At 38.3% G+C, this 14,047-nt stretch overlaps 1 protein-coding gene across 1 annotated transcript; it reads right to left on the minus strand.

Annotated features, from left to right (window-relative positions):
• Nucleotides 1-3,026: 3,026 nt before the first annotated feature.
• LOC145632956 (uncharacterized) lies at nt 3,027-3,449 on the minus strand. The gene has a single exon (XM_081685274.1). The coding sequence runs from the start codon at nt 3,447-3,449 to the stop codon at nt 3,027-3,029; it is 423 nt and encodes a 140-aa protein (XP_081541400.1).
• Between the last annotated feature and the right edge of the window lie 10,598 nt (nt 3,450-14,047).

Genomic DNA, 14,047 nt, shown 5'->3' on the forward strand with positions numbered 1-14,047 from the left:
ACTTTTGTAGTCGAAAGACCGAATCAGAACTAGAAGTATGGAAGCCCGGGGGTGGTTTCATATAAACTTCGTCATCAAGATCACCATGGAGAAAGGCATTATGAACGTCAATTTGATGAAGTTCCCAATTTTTTGCCGCAGCAACAGCTAAGAATGCACGAACTGTGACCATTTTAGCAACCGGGGCAAATGTCTCATTGTAGTCAATACCTTCAACCTGATGATTGCCAAATATAACAAGACAAGCCTTTAAACGCTCAACCGTGCCATCCGAATTATGTTTCACCTTATAAACCCACCTGCATCCGAGAGCTTTCTTCCCCGGAGGTAAGGTTGCCATAACCCAAGTCTCATTATCTTCCAATGCGGAGATTTCCTTTTGCATAGCTTCCCTCCACCCTTCATGTTGCATAGCCTCTTTGAAATTACGAGGCTCAACTGCCGTATCAATAGCTGCAATAAAGACACGATGGCGCATAGAAAATTTGTCACAATTCACATAGTGTGCTAAAGGATAGAGAGTACCTGAGGAGCTTGGAGAAGACGACGAACTCGGAGAGATAGATGGACCCGGAAGAGAAATAGTACGTGCGACGTAATCACGGTGCCAACCAGGAGGATGTCTGTTGCGTTGATCACGACTCAAATCAAGAGGAGGTGAAGAGTGAGTGCTCGGATCAGCGTTGGAGCTGCTGTCCGGAGCACTGGCAGTGGCAGCAGCTGACTGTCCCACGTTGTGGTTGCAGGCAGTAGTCCCTACAGTAGTAGATTGGCTGCGGGCAGCACTGGAAGCCGCGATGGGGATGCAGTCTAGGCTGCCAACAACAGCAGATGTGGTAGAGGGAGCAGAGTCAGCAGGGGTAGCAGCAGTAACAGGGGAGGCAGCAGGGCTGTGCAACTCGGGTTGAGGCTCGGGATCAAGGGTGTCCTCACCAATATCTAAAATATGTTCAAGGTCATCCAAAAAATAAATGTCAACCCCTACATTGTCATTAGACATAGTGTCCGTACCCACTTGACTATCATCCGCAAAAGGGAATTCATTCTCAAAAAATTTGACATCACGAGAAACAAAAATGTCACCCGACTCCAAATCATACACCTTCCATCCCTTCTTACCATGAGGATAGCCCACAAACACACACTTCCGACTACGAGGAGCAAACTTGTCACCCTTAGCCTTTTGATTATGGACAAAGCAAAGACACCCAAACACTTTTAATTCATCAAAGTTAGGTGCAACACCAAAAAGCATTTCAAATGGAGTCTTATTGTCTAGGACACGAGAAGGAGTACGATTAATTAAATAAACCACCCCAAGTACACACTCACCCCAAAAAGTAAGTGGCAAATTGCCTTGAAACATTAGAGCACGACTGACATTTAAAATATGTTGATACTTACATTCTACACGGCCATTTTGTTGTGGTGTACCAACACAAGATGTTTGAAAAAGAATACCATGTTCATCAAAATACGGAATCATGTGTTTAAATTCCGTCCCATTATCACTCCGCACACATTTCATAGTAACTTCAAATTGACATTTAATCATAGCAAAGAAAGAGCAAAACGAAGAATAAACTTCAGTTTTATCATTCAACAAATAGACCCAAACACCTCTTGAAAAATCATCAACAATAGTAAAAAAATAGTGAGCACCACAACTAGAAGGTGTTTTATATGCCCCCCACAAATCACAATGTATTAATTCAAAAATACGACTAGCCCTACTATCACTATCAGGAAAACTATCCCGAGTTTGTTTAGCCTGTGGACAAACATCACATGTTTTATTCAAAAGTTTGCTACTAGAACTAGCACTAATTGTAGGAACTAACTTGACAATTCTGTCCGACGGATGTCCCATACGACGATGCCAGAGCTCAAATGTAGACACTTCTTGATCCGTCACCGCACATACTTTGGGAAATCGCCGGAAATAATATAGTCCATCTATCCGTTCACCGCCTCCAATCAGGCTCCCTGAATGTTGGTCCTGTATAGCACACAAAGAGTCAGTGAATCGTACAAAACAATGGGAATCATCAATCATGTTAGAGACCGAAATTAAATTGCAATTTAATTCCGGAACAAAAAGAACATTTTCCAAAATAATGCAATCCGTTAGGTGCACCCTTCCCATCTTCGTAGCCATAGCATGTGCACCATCGGGCAAACCAACGGGGCACGGAGGAATATCAGTCACATTCATCAAACAAGTTACATCCCCCGTAACATGGTGAGACGCACCCGTGTTGATAATCCAAAATGGGGAAAAATACTCACCACTCATTTTTTTCTTTTTGGTTATTAACCATATTCAAAAGAAGGCGAACATGCTCGGGTTTAAATTCAGAGAGAGCAGAAAGAGTATCTTGCGGAATAGGAGGGGAGTCACCAGAGCAGCCCACGACATTTGCACGCACCGGGGGTTTGCTTGACTTGGATACGGCAGCAGCAGCAGAGGTAGAAGCACCCTATTGTCCCGAGAAAGAAGCAGGGCCTTTGGAGGTAGCACCCTGCTGTCCCGAGAAAGAAGCAGCAGCAGCAGAAGGGGAGGCACGACCCTTCTTTCCATACTTCTCCAGCCACCAGTCAGGGTAGCCGTGGAGCACAAAACAGCCAGCATTGTCATGTCCTTGCCGTTTGCAATGATGGCAATAAAGCTTTGATTTGTCAACCCGATTAGGCAACTGAAATCGTCTACGATCCGAGGGAAGAGAAAACACATGAGCATCCTCAGCTGCCACAGTGTTATGAGTTTGAGCAATACTCCTAGAACGCTCTTATTGAAGAAGTGCTTGATAAGCACGATCAAGAGTTGCGGGGGGCTGTTGAGAGAGAAGATTGGTGCGGACCGTAGCATACTTGGCATCATCAATACCAACCAGAAATGGATGCAAAATCTCCTCCACCTTGTCCTTCTCGTATGCAGTAGCAACACCACAAGAGCAAGAGCCACACTTGCATCCATGTGGAGGTTTAAGGCGCAAAAGGTCATCAAAATAGCCCATCAATTGAGTTTAATAATCTTCGACAGTCATGGTGGGCAATTGCTTGCAATTCGTGATTGCTTCCCTCAATTGTTGCAAGCGAGGACCACTTGCTTCACAGTAGCGCTTCTCTAGGTATTCCCACAGCCGTTTAGATTCTTCAAAGTACGGAATAGAGGCAGCAATTTTCGGCTCAATAGCCCTCAAAATCCAAGATACCAACATTGAGTTTACCGTATCCCAATCAAGCATCTTCTTTTTCTCTGTAGGTTTGGAGATAGTGCCATCTACAAAGCCGAATTTGCGCCTAGATTTCAAGGACAGGGACATAGCCCTTGACCATGGTAGATAATTCTCACCCTTCAAAATCACGTGAGAAATTAGGTTTCCGGGTTGATCACCTGAACCAAGGTAGAATGGAGATGAAGGATCGATTTTTGTTTCATCCCCCATTGTCGATTATCAATAGAGAAAAATAGATATTAGAGTGTAGAGTATTAGAGTGGTAGTGATAGAGATTTAGAGATTAGAGAAAAAATTTAGAGTTTTAGGGTTTAGATTGATTTTGGCTCCGATACCATGTCAAATTAGAGAGGATGATTAGTGTAAATGATTTTCTGTGTGTTGTATTACGGTATTCACAATATTTATATACAACCTAGGAGAAGAGATTAGGGCTTAAAATTGGCCCATTAGCTAAATATAATACAAGGTTTAACAATATATAAGAAGTCGTTCCAAAATCTTCAATATCGTGTTCGTGCCATGGCAATTTAGAATCTTCAAAGTCTAGATTTAATCAGTGTTCAGTGTGCAGGGGAAGTAGAGAGAGCTTAATTCTTTTCTATATATGGAAAATTTAATGTTCGGGTTTGATAAGAGGTTTAAATATGTTTTTGTAAGCGATACAATATACTCCCTCCATTTTGTACTCATCAATGTTAGAAGGGTCAAAACCACATCCGATCCGATTTAAAACTGACTCAAAAAATATTCCATTTAGATTTCAACTCGCGTGAACACAATAATTTAAAATTAGACTCGACACGACTTCATCAAACCCGATCTGATCATTCGAACTGACACCGCTACCCAATGTTAATTACTAACACTTGCTAGTACTAGTAGAGTATTAACCAAGAGTTGGTGGGAACTCACCTTGGTTCGAGCCTTACCAAGTGAACATAAGTTGTGGGCTTGATAGGAGTAAAAAAAAAAAAAGGATTATTGCCTCCGTTTTTTAATAGCAACAGTTTAGCTGGACATACTTACCGATACAAAACTTTGATTATCAATATCTTTAATTTTTTATTAATATAAATCATGAAATTTTGATATCTCCAAAGTATATATTGTAGATAATTCATCTATGACAAAATTTAGTTATTATACATTAGTTAAAAATACAAGCTAAGGGTCTGTTCTCATTGACTGAACTCAGCTGAACTGAACTAAACTGAACTGAACTGAAATAAAATGAATATTTTATAAGAGAAGGAAATTAGGATCTGAACTGAACTGAACTGAGCTGGTAAAAGCCATTGATTGAATGGTAGAAAAAATTCAAATTTGTTGCATTTAAAAATTGGAGAGAAAATACTTCGTAGCATTATATCCTTACCAGATAAGGAATTGTTGCAATTAATATAAATTGAATGAAAAAGAAAAGTGTCACGATTGATGCAAAATGGAGGGAGTACAATGTATATGTATGGATTATACTATGCACTTGCTCAAGCTCACTTTTGGGTGGTAAAAGAAAATAAAAAGAGCTCACTTTTCGAGTTGATTTTTTTTGGGACTTTTCAGGTTTAGAACTAAAAGAGTGTTTTTAGCCTTGTCAAAACTCACACTATTTACGAGCCGGTCTAGATCAGACTAGTGAGTCGGATCATTGATGATTAGGGGGTGAAAGTTTGGTTTGCATTGTGGTTTATAGCCTAAACCAAAACTAAACCATATTAGTTCTGTTTGGGATTTTTCAAACTGCACTAGACCATCTTATATTTTGGTCAAACTCTAATCACACTGTTTTTATTCATTTTCTTTAAAAAAAAAAAAACCAAATTGCACTGCAATTTTTTGTGCATAGTGTTTTGGCCGGGTTTTTATTTATTACTGTTTTGGGCCGAACAAACATAACCTATTTTTGGTCCTATATATTTTTTTGCCGAAAATTAGATTTGGGCTGCAATTTAGATATGAACCTATATTTTGGTTTGGTTTTTGGTTTGTCAAATCCTAAAATCGAAACTAAATTACAAACTGTAATATTTTAATTTCTCAAACCGCAGCGAACTATATTATTTAATAAACACACCGCACTATTAATTCATTTGGTTTGTGCTTCAATTCGATTCAATTTTAAACCGTATTAGTTTCATCCATGTTGATGATCACCTCTAGTCGGGACTCTGGACCATCAAATTGTCGTTAATTGTTTCCATTTACCCCGTATTATACATTATGCTAAGTTTTCTAAGCCCAAAAACAATTACTTGTATCCCCAGCCCATTCTTATTCAATACCGAACCCTAAACCAACCCTCCTTAATTTATTTCTGCCGAAACTCATAACTCACCCCCCCTTTCTAGAGGAGAGAGAGAGAGAAAACCAAAACCCTAACAATGGTGAATTGTATGAAACCAATTATCAAACGACACTTTAAAGATAAAAGGTGTGAAAAGATAATTTCTATTAATCCTATTTGATACTCAAAATATTTGTATCGCTACAGATTTCATTCACACTGGATACTAATAAAATCCATATCAATACATATTTCTTCATAATTGTATTGATATTGTTGTATGATTATGAATCCTTATTGATACAGATTTATTTCTTATACAAATACTGTGATATATACAATCTTTCTTGATACCTAGTAATAATATTAAAAAGAAGCATTTCTTAAGAGAGTTGTTGTGACACGTGACACCCTTCTCTAAGCTTAGGCAAAGACGTGTACTTCAAAATTATGTCAACACTTCATTTTTAAAAATAATGATTTTAATTGCTAAAAATGAAGGAAAAATACACTTTAATAATCCCAACTATGAGCGATTTACCTACAATAATCCCAACTAATTACATTTATTTTCTAATAATCCTAACTATTAGCTCAGTGTTCCTCTAGTAGTCCAAACCGGTCAACACAAAGTCAACAACCTGTTATAATAGGTACCATAACACGTGTCAACACGTAATTGGTCTAAAATTTTTTAAAAAATTAAAACAAAAAATAAAAAAAATAAAAAAACAAAAACCCCAAAACCTAAAACCCAACAGCCACCGCTCGCGTGCCCTAGCCTCCACCGGAAACCAACTAGCCACTCCCATCAACCACCAAAACTGGCCTGCCAGTCCTATGCCACCCATCTAACCCACCCCGACCTTTGCAACCACCAACCTAGCCCACGCCAACCCCGAAAACCACCAACCTAAGCTACAACAACCCTAGAAACCTGACCCCCTACTTGAATCCGCCGCTATAACTGCCCCTACTCCCTTCTCCCACCACTGAAATGGACGATTTTGAGAGTGGGGAAATGGAGAAGGGGCGTTTTTGGTGGTGGAGGAATGGGTGGTGTTTATTTGTTTAAGTTTGAATCGATTTTCCGGTGAAGGGAAGGGAAGGGAGGAGAGTGGTTTAGGGGGTTAGGGTCGATTGGGGGTGTGTATTTCGAGGGTAAGGAGGGCCGGCCGGCCATTTTTGGGAGGTCAGGAAGGTGGTAAGCCATTTTCGATTGGCTGTGGGTGGCTAGGAACGGCGGTGGTTGGTTGGGCTAATTGGCTGATCTAATTCTTTTTTTTTTTTAAAAGAAAGCCAATCATGTGCTGACATGTGGCATTTAGAAAACAAAAAATAAAGTTTACCCTTTCAACAGGTAGCCGGTTTTTGGGACTGCTGGAGGAAAACTGAGCTAATAGTTAGGATTATTAGAAAATAAATGTTAGTTGTGATTATTGTAGGTAAATCGCCCATAGTTGGGATTATTAAAGTGTATTTTTCCAAAAATTAAAAATGCAACCATTTGAATTTAACTTTCATTCCTATAATATTATGTCATTGATTATTAGCATTTCAAAAAGACGAAAGGTAGTAAAGTCTTATAAATATAGAAGGTTTTTTTTTTTTTTTTTTTTTTTGAAAAAGTGACAAGTAGTTTTCGACATCTTTATTGTAATACATAGTACTTTGTAATAAGCAATATGATGTTTCACTTCATTTCAGAATAATTTAAATACTAACTACTCCACGTGTCTCATAATAATTTATCCATTAAGACTTTTTTCACTATTCATACACTATCATGGACCACAGTTTAATTTTTTAGTAACATTTGAAAAAAAAAATCTATCATGAAATGTGTTGTAGAATAGGTTATTTATTGATTATATATTAGAAAAATTTCCATGATTAATCCCAACTTTGCTCCATCCGCCGATATTATTCCCAACTTCAGTTTATTCTCTATCACTCCCAACTTTGCACCCTATTAATTTTTATCACCCCCAAATGACTTGCTACCAGTTAATCAGGTTAATATTTGTCACTTAGATTTTTTTTGCACACGTGTCACCACATGATTGGTCAATTAAAAAAAAAATAAAAATGAAAAAAAATAAAACCAAAATTAATAAATAAAAAAAAACCCACCCTTAACGGTAGAGAAGGGGAAAGGAGCGGGTGGCTGAAATTCGACGGAGAATGCAGCAGGGTGGTCGAAAGTGAACGGGGAAGAGAAGGAAGGGAGGAATCCGCGCGTGAAAGGGAATGGAAGGGGCAGAAACGGTGGGGGAAGGGTTGGAGGATGTCGAAATTGGAAAGGAATGAGAGGGATGTGGTCGGTATTTGACGGGCCGGGGAAGGTTAATGAGGGCGAACCGACGGTGAAGGCGGTAGAAACGGAGGGGGAAGGGAGATCGAGGGTGGTCGTTGACGGAGTTGGATGGGGATGATGTGTTGGAAGAAACGGGGGGGGGGGGGGGGAAGGGAGATATAGGGTGGTGCGGCATCAGCAGTAGTGATGCAGCAATCGCCGTTGTATCGCCACCACCAACGGCGGCAACAGTAGTAATCGCCGCAGCTAGCGCGACAACCGATGGCAGTAGCAGTAGCTAACATCAGCAGCAACGTGTGGCTGCAGCAACCGTCACCACCAGAGGCAACAGTAGAAACGGGCGATTGTCAGAAATGGACAAGGAAATAGAGGGGGAAGGGAAGTGGGCCGGAGGAGACAAGGGTTGCCGCTTTCCGGAGGTGGCAAAGGCTCCACCTGCTGGAGTAGAGGTTAGGGTTCTAATTTTTTTAAAAAAATTTATTTATTTTATTTTATCTATATTATTTATTATTTTCGGGCCTATCATGTGTTGCCCCGTGTCTGGTAACCTCTTACATCAAGTTGGATGACCGGTTGGGGGTGATAAAAATTAATAGGGTGCAAAGTTGGGAGTGATAGGGAACAAATTGATGTAGGGATTAATATCGGCGGATGGAGCAAATCTGGGGTTAATGGTGGCAATTTTTCCTTAAATGTTTCACATTATCAACTTTTAAATATTTTCATACTAAATTATATATATTTAAGGTCTTGTATTTTTGTGCATTGGCATATGTTTCAAGCTTTATTGTGTCAATTATTCTAAGACAAAGGGAGTATAATTTATTCCAAACTTAGAAAAAAAAAATTTATTCAATTGTAAAGTAATTGCCTAGCATCTAATGATGTCAAATTTTCATAATCGACAAAATCTACTAAAATATGAAAATGTCGCATTACTTGAAACACTCTCTTGGTGTTTATTAAGTTGTAAGAGTAAATTAAAATGGTGAAATAAGACTTTGATTTCTAAACAAGATTTTTGGGTGAAATGAAACAATACGATGGAGGGTGTTTTGGGTGTTTTTGTCCCTCGAGAGAGTTATGTCACAAAGTCTGGTCCGACTTGAGCTGTACCTGCAAAAACACAGAGACTCCGGGTGGTTGGAGCTCCGCCTCCGACAGTCAAGTTTGTACTTGAATAGGAGTAAAAAGGTGCGGAAATTTAGGTGGGTATCTTCTCGGATTCCGAGATCAGGATGTCTCTATCAAAGAGATTAATTGTATAAAAAATGGTAAAACGTGCCCTCCAAGTGGAGGGAATCTCCCTATTTATAAGGTCCTCGGGAATTGTGCCCCTGATTAGGTCATCTTGCCCTAATCATTGGTTAGCTGCGCCGCATTGCGGCTTTCTCGGGATTTGGGCCTTGAAGGCCGCCTTTTCTCCCATTTCTTTGGAGTGCCACGTGTCAAGCAGAGATTGGTCCATTTCGGTTTAACCCTTGGGCGACACGTGTCACCCTCTTATTGGAACACGTGACGGGGTAAAATTACCCTTAACATTTGCCCCTCACAGATGTGATGTGGCACGCCATGTGGCATCTGTGACACGCGTCACTCATCCATTGGTGGTAATTTTACCACCACTTTTTTTTTTTATTGTTCACCTTTTGAGGGAATTACGGGGATGCCCCCGGATTTACCCCCTATATATAGTCGTTTACCCCTCATTATCTTATACGCTTACAAAAAATTTCAAGAGAGATAAACTTAGAGAGAGAGTTTGCCTTCCGTCTGTGAGAAGAGCAAGCAATCAAGCTCGTGAAGGAGTTTATAGGTACTACGCAGCGGAAATAACATGAATCATATTCAATCAAGTACCAATCCAGAATCGCATGCATAACACACAAGACACATAATCATACCTTTGACGCGTGAATTCCACGAAGCTATTCGACAGGCAAATCAGGGAGAGAATAGAGCCCCAAGCGTTGCTCCTCTACTTAGTCCACGAGATTCGAACGAGCCGTCCACCAATACTAGATTGGTCGAGTGATTGAGGAAAACCGCGATCACCACCTTTACGGACAACCCACCACCGCACGAACCACCACCACCACCACAAACCACCACCGGCGTGAGGAGGAGGAGAGAGCTGTGAGAGAGGACTTTGAGAGGGGTTGGGTTTCGTGTTTGCTAATTAGGGTTTGATCACACTGACAAGTTAATTGCTTACATGCAAACCTAGGCACCTAGTCTATTTATAATCTCATTATAATTAGACTAGGGCACGAAGCCCAAAACATCTTATAATCCTCTACATGGCCGACCACCTAGAGTGATGAGGCCCATGATGGGCCTCGTCCTCTAATTCTCGATCTAGCCCCTTTGTGTGACCTTATAGGATCCGTCCAATTGGGCTTTGGGCTATTTTACTAGTCCAAAGATCGTTAGTACCTCTAGCTATGGCAAAACGACGAGCCAAAAGTACGAACTTAATTATCTCCATAATTTGATCCATTTATATATCTAGTAATTGCACATGACGAAGACATAACTCCTTCAATCTCCCACTTGTCTGAGACAAGGGTGCAATATTCTAATTCCTTAAGTCAATATATGTGTCGATATGATAATATTATTGCATCACATGTCGAAATCATATTAATCTACAAATCATTTCTTGAAATCTGAGTTAGAATTACAAAACCAAATGATTACTGTGTAATGCATTTGAACGTGGCCACATATTTTTTGAATTCTCCCTCTGCAAGCGGCCATGACACATTTCCTAATTTAATAGGTAGACTCTATCCAATCTTGTGGTAACATGACTCCCACTCAACTTCTGAAATAACCGGGAAACACCCTTTATAATCTCCAGTTACGGCTAGACGTTTGAGTGTACCACAATCACAACATCCATTGAATGAAATCTATGTTCCACTCATGTTAAAGGAATCCACTAATATACACGGAAGCTCTATACTTGAACTTCAAAGTAGGTCAATAGTTCGATCATGCATCATTCATGCATATCCAAGTGATTGACCGAGCATCACTATGCCCCTATAGCCCATGAAACTGCGCTATCCAATCAATCTTACATGCTAGTTCATTTATTGAAATAATTTATGTCCACTTTAATGATCTCGAACTAGGAACTTTAAATAATATATGAATTTTGTTCACCTGTGGGGTTTCAATTCACCAGATCATCAACCTGATGAGCCCATCAATTCATAATTATTTTGGACATTTTATTTAATTTCTAAAACCATAATTAAATAAGAAAAATAATAATTTCTATTTTAAACATAATTTTGCAAATTGATGCATTTCTCATGTAATATGTTTTCTCAAAACATATACAACTTAAATTACATAACTTGCTTCAATCCTAAGACTTTAATATGACTCTCATACCTTAGTCCATGGAAGGGGTTTAGTGATTTCTCACTCATAATAAAACTTTGCAGAACACGACCTTCTGCTGGTGAATGATCTCATAATTGAGGTGATATCTCATATTATTTTGTTTGGATTTGTGATGTGACTCTGGATCCTTTGTTCTTGGGCAAAGATGACCTGTTAGTCACATGATATTCTAATCCGAACTTCCTCTCTAACCATCTTACTATAGTTTAATACACATATTCTGACATTGAGTATGCAACAGTGCTCTGCTTTGAACTCTTCAAGCTCACTGTCCTTCTCCATCCAGACACAAATATGCACTTAGATCACCATCTAGAATCATCTTGCCTATTTGGAAAACTTAAATTTGTGTAACCTTTTGACAACTTGCTTAAATTACCATTTAACACAATAGCTAGAAGAATTCCTCTTAGTGCTTCTCAAGTACTCTAGGATTTGTTCCTGGTAACTCTCTGTATGCTTATTCTGAATTTGCTTGAAACTTGCTACATATGCACAAGTCATATGCAACATCTTGATTTGTACATTTCATGGCACAAGTAATGGATCCTTTTGCAAAAGCATAACGTACATTATCCATACAACTCAACTCTATTAGCTTTTAAAGCACTGAGTCTTACTGAGTGTAATACCATGAAACATGGGAAGACATCCTCTCTTAGAGTCTTGCTTCATGAATTCGTCAAGATCCTTATCAACATAAGTCTCTCAATTTATTCCAATCATTCTTCAAGATTCACTTCATGGATCTTAATTCCCAATATGTACTCAACATCTCCTAAGTCTCTCATATAGAAACAATCTTTCTAAACATTGCTTGATTTATTCAAGCATTGATATATCATTTCATATGAACTGTATGTCAACTACATACTAGACTAAAAAGACCAATTACTCCCACTAAACTTCTTGTCTCTACAAGATTCCCTTTTCGCTCTTTAAGGAAATCAAACTGTTTGATTGCCTAATCAAAACGAATGTTCCAACTCCCTAATGCTTACTTCAATTCATAAAATGAATTTCTGAAGTTTGCAAAACTTTCTAGGAATTTATGGATTTCAAAACTCTTAGGATGTATCATATACATACTCACCATCAAGAACATTTCATGAAGGTGATTTTGATCTTCCACAACTAGAAATAATCCGAATAGGCTTACCCAACTAATAGGTTTGACCCTATTTGTAAGACTATTATGGACTAACACATCTTTACAAACATGGAGTCCATACTGGATTTCACGGCTTTAAGCCATTTCCCGAGTTGGCACTTATCCAAAGCTTGCTTGTAGGCCAAGGACTCTAACTGTTCTAATAAGAAAATTTTAGAATCCACCTTTTCTCAGAATTTCAACAAACTGTTTGTTTTGATCCCAAGTAACCTACGATAGGTATGAGCGATAATAGAATTATTCTCTTTAACTTTTTGAAGCCTCGCTAGTGGAATTAGCTTGCTTCGACACATGGTTTATCAAATTAGCTGATTTCATGCGCATTCGTCTCTGATGTAGTGTTATCCACATCCATTTGTTGCTCGTCTCGAATCTCATCGAGATCTAACTTTACTCCCACTTGGCTTTGTAGGAAGACGTTCTTTCTATAAAGACATTATCGCGAGCAACAAACACTTTGTTTCTACGCGATTGTAGGAATAATACCTCTTAGTTTTCATGAGAAAACCCATGAAGAACTATTTTTGTGATTTAGGGTGTATTATGTTATCTTTGTAAACATTTTACATTGATATCATAACCCTTAATCCTGTTTAGAAAAGATAACTTTTGGAACATTTCCAAATCATAACTCTTATGATATCTTTTCTACTGCTTTGGTTAAGTTTCTTGTTTAGTATATTCGCAATTGTTGTTGTTCTAATGCATATCCTCAAAACGATATTTGTAAATCATTAAATCTTGGATCGAACAATGGCAAGCAAAGTTTGATTCATTCTTCCTAAACATACACTTTAATTTTAATGTTTCTGGATTGTGGATTAATTCAACAATTCACTTTAGATGATCATTCCTTTTGAGTTAAATATTTACCACAATAATCATATTGTGGTGATAATTTGTTCATCTCAAACTGATTTTACATTTCATTTTGGAATTTTGAACATTTCAATGTTTCCAAGCTTTACTTCATTAAGTAATTTTCGATATATTTACTTAAATCGTTAGTAAGAGCAATGAAGTAGTTAAATCTCTTTGCTAATTTTGAACTTATTGGTTCACATACATCATATGTATAAGTTCCAAAAGGTCATTTTAGCTTCTTTTACCCTTTCTACTAAAAGGCAACTTGTTCATCCTAAATTATCAATCATGACTTCTAACTCTCAAGTGATTCATAATCATATGAGAATAAGAGTTCATCCATAACTTTGGATGTGCAAAAGGTTAATGTGACCTAACCTTACTTTGTTATAAGTAAGTGTATTTTGAATCATCTAAATTTTACTTTTGTGATCTACTTATATCAATGTCATAAAACTAAATTAACTCATATCTAGCAAAATGAAAACAATTTATTACCTTGGTCATGGATCAACACTTGTCCAAGCCAAGTAAACCAAATTTAGTATTCAAAACAAGAAAACCAAAATATTGTCTCATCAAAACTGGATATTGTTCTAAAATCATGATAAACTAATCAAAATTTAAAACTATGAAGCTATTTCTGGTCACTCAAAACTTCTAGTGCACCTTCAAGCTCCATTTCCATGCTAGCCTCACTTGTTTGCAGTTCCTGCGCAACATCACTATGTTTAGCACTGCAACTTGGTATC

This window comes from Chenopodium album, chromosome 5 (assembly GCF_948465745.1).
Source record: "Chenopodium album chromosome 5, dcCheAlbu1.1, whole genome shotgun sequence".
Classification (NCBI taxonomy): Eukaryota; Viridiplantae; Streptophyta; class Magnoliopsida; order Caryophyllales; family Amaranthaceae; genus Chenopodium; species Chenopodium album.

Bases quoted from the DNA above. Each gene is read 5' to 3' on its own strand.
- LOC145632956 (XM_081685274.1), bottom strand. From the start codon at position 3,449: ATGGGGGATGAAACAAAAATCGATCCTTCATCTCCATTCTACCTTGGT.